Source organism: Plectropomus leopardus, chromosome 4 (genome assembly GCF_008729295.1).
Source record: "Plectropomus leopardus isolate mb chromosome 4, YSFRI_Pleo_2.0, whole genome shotgun sequence".
NCBI lineage: Eukaryota > Metazoa > Chordata > Actinopteri > Perciformes > Serranidae > Plectropomus > Plectropomus leopardus.
The window spans coordinates 18,676,809-18,685,576 of NC_056466.1; the positions used below are offsets into that span (position 1 = coordinate 18,676,809).

General features: G+C 41.2%; 1 protein-coding gene across 1 annotated transcript in view; it reads right to left on the bottom strand.

The window, feature by feature from the left end:
* Positions 1-6,932, bottom strand: part of LOC121941709 (protein kinase C beta type-like) — a 74,501-nt gene extending 67,569 nt beyond the window's left edge. The window contains exons 1-2 of the mRNA XM_042484561.1: positions 6,505-6,932; positions 5,076-5,107 (exon numbers count right to left, since the gene is read on the bottom strand). Coding sequence (XP_042340495.1) covers positions 5,076-5,107; positions 6,505-6,668 — 196 coding nt within the window. The 5' untranslated portion in view covers positions 6,669-6,932. The remainder of the gene's footprint in view (positions 1-5,075; positions 5,108-6,504) is intronic.
* Positions 6,933-8,768: the final 1,836 nt, after the last annotated feature.

An 8,768-nucleotide genomic window follows, 5' to 3' on the forward strand; every position in this document is an offset into this window, starting at 1 on the left:
CTGCAGGTGACCAAATCAAAGCCTTCTGATACACCAGTCCACCACTGAGAATGGAAGTATATAATATTAATCTTAGAAATAGCCGTTACAATACAATCGAAAGCTCCAGAATGGCGGTGGACCTTTAGTTTCACGACTGTTCGCCGACTGCTGTTTCAAGAATGAACTCCCCATCTCAACTTTCAGCAAACATGCCTTAAAGTCCTTTGAATGCAGAACAGATACTTAAAAACCTTGAGGTGACATTGTTTAACAAACCAAATTTCTTGTGCATCGATCTCTAAAATTAGGTAAAATTAAGCTACAGATACAATAAAATAAGACTCACAAGCTGTTTTCATAAATTTCTACCAATGATATCTGTGGGATCTGATTTGATGATTTGCAGGGCAACATCTGTCATTTAAATGCCAATATTTCAATGTAGTGTAGGGCTGCAAATGACGATTATTTTTACTATCAATTAATCTGTTGGTTTTTTAATTGGTTATTTAAAAATATCAAAAATGTCAAAAGATGCCAGTTCCATTTTGTCAGAGCCCAGAGTGAGGTCTTCAAAGAGTAAATCTGGGGTTAATTTTCACTTTTGCTGATCCGCATGTTTAAAAACAGTAACTGACAATCCTACAAAGTATACCTTTAACTCTCTTTTTAAGTCAAATTCTAAAAATGATCTAATAACTAGACATACATTGCTACATAAATGTGACTCTCAAGCTGCTCTACGTGACCAGGTATCCTTAAATCCTCTCATCACCAAATCATTTCTTACTGAGTATTTAGAGTGAAGATTTTGATCCATATTTATATCGAAATAACTTAATTCCTACATAAAGATTCAGCGTGAACTCTGTTTATCGACAAAAGATTTCATTCCCATATGTTAAAGTGACACAATTTAGTTATTTGCCAGAGTTAAAATTCTGTTTGCACTACAACAATTGAAACAATTTGCCACATATTTTAAAAATGCCTATGTTTAAAATTATTTTGGACAGATTTTTTACGACACTAACTGGTTCAGTTTTTCATTTAGGGGAAGAGACATATTGTTATGTTAGGCATGAGATTGATTGCAAAAAACGTTTATTTTGAACCTATTTATTTCATATAGAAAATTCTACAATCACAAAGGTAAATGGACCAAAACGACAACAACTAAAAATAGAAACATTACATGGACTACTTTACTATTCTTATAGTAAAGCAATGAAAACAGTAGAAATTTGGGAAGCCATTAATATTTTTCTTTAATGTCATTATTGTTTGTTAAAACATACCCTATGCCTTTTTTGTTTTCTTATCAGATTATAGAAATATCTTTGTTTAAAGTTAAATGTATGGATTGAACATGATACAACAAATCAAAAAGACAAGATTATCTGCATTAAATGCACTAACAGCAAATGCACTACAAAAGTAAATTGGACCCTCTTTCATATGCCCCATCTTTGGATCTTGTTAAGCGGTCTCACACTTTTTTTCCTTATTTTTAGTTTTCATGTTTTTCAATAAAATAAAACAAAGGAGAACTTTTTCTTGCTGTTTGGGTGTCATCATTATGTTTTCTATGTCTACATGCGCATATACCTCTGACTGTAGTTTGGATAGATGTCTGCTGTTTTCAAGCAAGTCTGCAGCTTACTGCACCCATGAGCCTTTTTCACAGAGGATAATTTGGCTTGTCACAGTAGGAAAAGCAAAAGTGTAAATAATGAAATTAATGATGGCTGAATTCCACTTGGCTGCTTTGATTTCCAGATCCAGGTTCTGTGCATGTTGGCTCGCTGTCTCTCTCACTGAAGGACTTAAATAGAACAGACCCATTGTTACTGTTTTTAGCAACACCTGTGCTTTTCCTACTATGACAAGCCAAAATGTCCTCTGTGAGAGAGGCCGATCCTGGAGTATGATGAAGGCTTAACTGGTCAGGGCTGCACAATTAACGGAAATGTCCAAATCACAACATGTCCGAGTGCAATATCTATATTGCAGGAGCTTTAATTTCTCTGATATAGGTAAAATATGTCGCAACCACCACCATAAATGATGGTGCTACAGAGAGGCTCTGGCCTACAAATCATATTCTGGACATATAGGAACATTCCCCAGTTAAATTAACATAATCATTTTTATATTTTATTTAGAAAAAATAAATGCAAAAAATTGTGACTTGTATAACAATCACAATATCAGTCAAAATAATTGCAATATTATTCTTTTTGCATATCATGAAGCCCTATATCTCGTGTAGCTTTACCAAACTTTTTTGCAGTTTCGCTTTGTAAATATTATTGAATCTTAAAATTGTGTTAAATACCTTGGACTATCTCTTGAGTGATTTGTCTCTGGGGAGGAAATGGCAGCAACAATCTTGTCTAAAATTGCAACAGAAAAAAATAACCTAATAAAATAGTTTTAAAACAAAACAATAGAACAATAAAACAATAGTTTGGAAAACAAAACATATCGTCGAATATCGGTGTTGAACTACAAAATCCAATTCAACTGGCATAATTCTGCGTCAGGTACAGCCCTAGTTTTTACAACGTTACACCTATCTTTTTTTATATTAAAGTGAAAAGAATGCTAGTTGTATCATGAATTCAATGCCACTTCAACTATGCTCACAAAGCACGGTAACTGGGTTTTCCCAAAAGCTTAAAAGCAAATTGCAGGTAGCGCAGAATAATGTTATCATATGCATGCTCAATGTCCTTCCCAGGACATGTACAGGACCTACATGACATGAAGCATGTAGGAATATTGCCTGTTGAAGATCACATTTTAAAACTGAAATTATAACCAACTGTTTAATAATTCACAAAAGGAACCCAAAATATATGTACTATCAAATTGGCATGGTTGGAAGCAACACCAGAGCAAGCTTTATGTCATACAGTGTCCGTTGTGTTAATGGTATATTGTAGGGACCTTATTTTTCTATGCTGGGACCTCCCTATGGAATAACCTGCCCTTACATATTACACATAGCCAAACCAAGGTAATTTTTTAAACAAAACTGGAGGGGGAGTTGTGGGGACGGTTGATGGTTCGCCTTTGACAAAGGTCATTTAAACCATGGGTTTGCAGTTGCAACAGGAAATGAGTAGGGTTGTAATGTAATTTGTTTGCAATAATGTGTATGTTTCCATGTATTGTTTGCAGCTGCTACCAAGGACCACTTTGGCCGGCAATAAGTGTTTTTAGTAATGGTTTTATGTGCTATCCTCTGGGATTTTTGGACATAATACTCCATGACAACTAAGGAAACACCAAGCATCATATGTGGTTGACAGCTCTAAAAAAAGCCAGTAAGTGGACCTTTAGTTACGTTTTTGGCTGGACAGCATGCGAAAGTCTGACAGTGAGTGAGTGATTGCTCGTTGCATTGGCTCCAAGATGATCTACATTTGGTGTGAACACAAAAAAATGTTATTTGTGGTAAAGGGAGAGTGACTGATTAGAAAAAACACTTATAGCTTAGGGGAGGGTAAAGATGAAAAAAGAAAAAGTTACACCCCAGCCACCCCCCTCCTCTGATAAATAAAGTACAGTCAGAGGGTTTTGATCAGGTTTAGGTAGGGGTAACATACTGACAGGGAAACAGTCTTCAAGACAGCAGCGGTCCTTTCTTGTGCGATTGTGTCTTAAGTACAATATTCTTCATTTTAACCTGCATTCATTCATTTTTAGGCTGGACTGCTACAACGGGGCCAGAACTGTAAACTAATGTCAAGGCAAATGCAAGTCAGTGACTTAGTGTATGCCGCCCACTTTCTGTCTCAAACTAAAAGCTCCCTCAGTTTAAAAGGCCTCAAGCGTTTTGGACACGGTCCAGCCAAATATTAGGTTTTTACCTTGTCTTGTTTTCCAGTCAAGTTTAGCCCCGCATTTACCTGCTGACGTGCAAATCACCAAATCAATGTCTACTGTTGCTACTTGTTTGTTCAATTGATCGATCACTTACCTCTTTTCAATATCTTGCATGTGAACAATGACTCACAACATCACAACAATGCTCTTGTTGAGGCCGTCTGCTAATTTCAGATGTCAGTTAACTGTTAGAAACTCACCACGAAACCCAACCTGACAGCAGGTCTACCCGCGCTCTGATTCGTCTGTGCTCTTTGAAGTATGTTAACAGCTCAGGTTAATTCACCACCTCACGCTTTTAGCTCACTATTGTCCAAAAGGCTGTGCAAACTCACTCACGCACACAATATGTTAATTTTCTCTACCCTCAATGCATTTCCTGTAAAACCACCACCACAGCTTTTGACAAGTGAAGCCTCAGGAGAAGAGGGGACTTTTCTCACGGCCGATAAAAATTACACAACTTTGCACAACTCTTCCCAGTAAGAGCATAATGTGGAAACTTTGGTCATTTTCTTCTTGTAGCTCACATGGCAGGTCACATGACAGAGGAGTTGAGATGGGTGTCTGAGAGGGATCAGTGCAGAGGAGGAAGTGATACCCTGAGCACAATATTTGCCGCATTACTGTAGCATGCATGAGGGGTGTCACTATGACGCTGCTGTTTATGAAACCATTTTGTGCAGAGGTCCGTGTCTAGACACCCACCCATCACCACGACCAGCCGCCTACCCATGTACACACATCACCACCCACCCACACACAAACCCACCATTTTACAATTTCAATCAGATGTCAAGCTCAGCGGGAGGGAAGGAAAAAATAGCTTGAGAAACCTAACTTCCAGGTTTGTCTCTTCCTCCCATTTCTCCTTGGCCAAAACCAGACGTCTCAGCTTTCAGCCACTCCGCCGACTCTTCTACTCTTACATCTCACACTGTCTCCTCAGCCCGAGCCTCTCAGAGTGTTCTCACTCTCATTTATCACTGTTGGCAAGCACCTGCTTTGAGTTTCGACACCTGCCTGCCAACACCAACACGCCGTCAACGAAGGAGCCAACAGGTCACTCTAACAGTGTGCAGACCTGCGGCCCAGAATACAACAAACACACAACAACACTCCTTCACACAGTGAACATCCGTCCACACACCCACAGCCATATGCAGCAGAGGGATTTGTGAATGAGCCACTGCTCTTACCTTGGCACTGGAATCCTTGTTTCCCAAAGCCCCTGTGGACAGAAAACAGTGATGAGAAATTTGGGGAATTCACAAGAGATGCACTGACAATGAGGTATGCACACTTGGCTTGAGCAGTAAAGCAGGGTATTTAAAAATCCTGAAGGTATGTTATTCAATACCATCATATCATCACATATACAGATATACAGATAGGTAGATAGAAAGATACTTTATTAAACACAACAGGTGTGCTTTATGATGAGTTAAGGAGGCAATTAAGCTTCATAAGTTTTCCATGACCAGTTGTATTTCTTAATTTAATAAGGAAAACAGATGTGAGAATATTACTTTTCTTAACATTTTGTAGGTTTATATTGTGTATTTATTATTATGAAAATAGATGAAGGTTTGTGCCATTGGCCTGTCTAGGGAGCAGCCTGGGGTGGTACAGGTCAGATCTGATTGGCCTCCCTAGGTGCCACCCCATTATGGCTGGCTATCTTCCCAGTCAGTCTGAACTGTTAAACAAATAAACTGAATTTTCGTTTATAGGTGCAATTCAGTATTAAATGTGACAGGCAGTAATATGCCAGAGTATTGTCTAGCCCGGCTAATTTTACAGACAAATAAATTGATACAACTGTTTAAAAGTTTGTTCACATAGACTTATTTATTTTATTTTTTGTATTTCATTCTTGCTATTGCACTATTTACCTTTGGAGGAACAATTTCTTGTTAAAAAGTATGGAAGAGTTATTTTACTTTTGTGTGGTGTCACTCTTCCTACAAACAGGAATGTAAAAAGCTACAGTGTTAGTAATAAAGCAGGTATGGGTAGTTGAGACAAAAATGGTAAATTAGAGCTGTGCCAATGCATGTGCCTGAAGCAGCGCTCGGAGGACTCCTGCATACCAGCCCTGCACAAGTCAGTGCCCTACTTGGGCCACCCTAGAAAAAAAAGTCTGGACACGCCACTGGTGAGCGCCGCACACTATACACTGTATACCCGGGTAAAATTTCAGGAAGATATGAAATATTGCATACCGCCCAAGCCTAATGCACACACATATCAAATCACACATGGACACACACATATCAGCGCACACAGCTGCAGCAGCAACAGTGGGGCCCTGTGTCTCTGTGTCTCCAGCTGCATTCCTCCACCAGACCCCCAGTTTCAGAGATGGGTGTCGGGTCGATGCGGTAAACGCCGAGCAGCAGCGCCTGCTCTGCGGCTGCCGTCAGCGCATCTCCCCCCGACAGGCCCGCGCTGCTGTCGCATTGTGGGAAACTGGGGGAATGGCGCATCGCAGTGTTTTTGACAATGACAATGAATGAAACACTGCGGTTGTCTGAGCGCTGTCTGTGTGAAAGGAGGCCGAGCAGAGCCGCAGCAGCGGCAGCAGCAAGTGAATCACCTGTGTCCTCCCCCCCCTCACTCACTCACCAGATGAAGTCCGTGCAGTGGCTGCAGAAGGTGGGCTGCTTGAAGAAGCGCGCGATGAACTTGTGGTTCTTCACCTCGTGCACATTCTTCTGGCGGAGGGCTCCCTGTCGGGCGAAGACGCGCGCGTTCTCCGGTGCCTCTCCGTCGCTGCTGGGGTCAGCCATCTTAACGAGGAAGCGGCGGCGGCGGTCCGAGAGGATCGAGGGGTGAGGAGAGCGAAGACAGAGAGGGAGAGACGACGGAGAACGAGTGGCGGTGCAGGTGCCTCCTCCTCCTCCTCTCCGCCCCGCTGACCGCCTCGGTGTCGCTCGTGCTGCCGGTGTTTTGTCGGTCTGTGTCCAGCTCGCGTTGAAGCTGCTGCTGCTGCTTCTTCCGGCGGGTCCCCGTGCCGCGCGCCTGCTTCCCTGTTCTCACCAATGTGTTGCTGCTTACACCCCCCCCCCCTCTCTCTCTCTCTCTCTCTCTCTCTGATACCCTTGTCAAAACTACCACGAGTGCGCGCGCGCAGTTGTTTACCTATGAAGCAATCCCTGTCATCAGCTACACAAGTTAGACCACAAGCACTGCATACTTTCTGCGGTGTGTGATTACAGACACACACACACTCACAGGGCTTGATCACTGACCTAACAATGGCCCTCGGGCCCCACATTCAGGGCCCCCCAAAGCACTGGGTTCACTTGGTTTTGGTAGTGTGATGAAGAAGTATGTTAGCGATATAAAGAGGGTCTTCACATAAAACTCGGCCATCTATGCAGTACAAAGATGCAAATACGTTTGAAATTGGTAACCAGAGAAAACTTGCAAACTTGTGCGTTGATACAAACGCAGTCGGCTGGTAACAAACAATCTCATATTACAGTAAAACCATAAGCTAGAATATGTTTCTTTTTATGATAATTTTATTACTTTCCATAATATCAACATACACCCTGTCAACACACAATGGACTCAACCAAATACTACGAGACAACACAAAAAACACAGTACAACATTGTCCAGTAGAGTCCAGACTCCTCCTCCACATCCTATGTATAATTGTCTTGAGAGATTTTAGATTTTCAGTCCCATCATCATCATCAATGATCACAATCACGGTTGGAAATTAGCACCAGTACCAGCAAAATGCTGGTAAAATGTGCAAGTGGCTGCTAGATATGCTTCATTCACAAGCTGAAAAGAAAACAATGGTATCTATTGAGTGGCTGGCAGATATTCAAGTCCACCAGCCACAGTGGCAGGTGGACAAAAAAGTTAATTTCCAACATTGATCCCAATTTCATGTCCCAGATGGATCCATTCCGGAGAACACTATCCTTTAATTAGTGATAAGTTTCAGCAAGAAGATAGTCCAGGAAAGGCTCCCACAAATCTATGCAATCCCGGACATTTCCTTTAAGTACAGTTAGTTTTTTCATGTGGAAAAACATCTAAAACTTCTTCTATACCACATTGTGACTGTAGGAGGTGTGTCCTTTTTAATCCATTTCAGCAGAATACATTTCCTCACCAAAAATAGCTATTTATCAAGCAGTGTGTTTCAGAGAAGGAAGTGGCATGGTTTTAGTAGAAATATTAGAATATGTTTATATTGTATATTATGAATATGTTTCTGAAAACATCTGAGGAGTGGAAAAGGCTACACTGTAACAGAATCTTGGTTTACATTTAATCAACGCTCCAAAAATGCAGTCAGCAGTCGGTTTGCTATGACGTAAACGGGCGATCACACACGAGATGCATCGTGCAAGGTGTGACCGCTCCAAAACGCCTTGGAAGAGCATCTGTAAAAACAGTTGGGACTGCCTGGAGCAGTGCTGCATGTACATACATGTGTGTGACCAAAAGTGACATCGATGAGGGGTGCAACTCTGCGCCTTGAGCATATTTAAACTTTTACGCACAACCGAAAATAGCCACAAAAACCCATCACACAGCAGCAAGAGAGGAGCACCCAACAGGCGTGCTGTACCATAGGGAAAAAATGGTTTTGCTGGAGAGTTTTTTTTTTCAGTGACACGCCTCGGTGAAAATGATAATATTACAAATTTATGGTGAAGTCACTGACCAAGACGCCAGGAGGTCACATCTCCAAGCCAAGAAATAGTCCCACAAATAACCCTCCTGTAAAGATACAATCCTGACAAAACGGGAAACAACGAACCCACAAATAGTGTTCGAACTTTTGTTTGTCAATTTCAATGTGATAATGTGTAGTAATATGTGAGGTTTATAGGTGCTGTTATGCAGATTTTGTTGCCTAT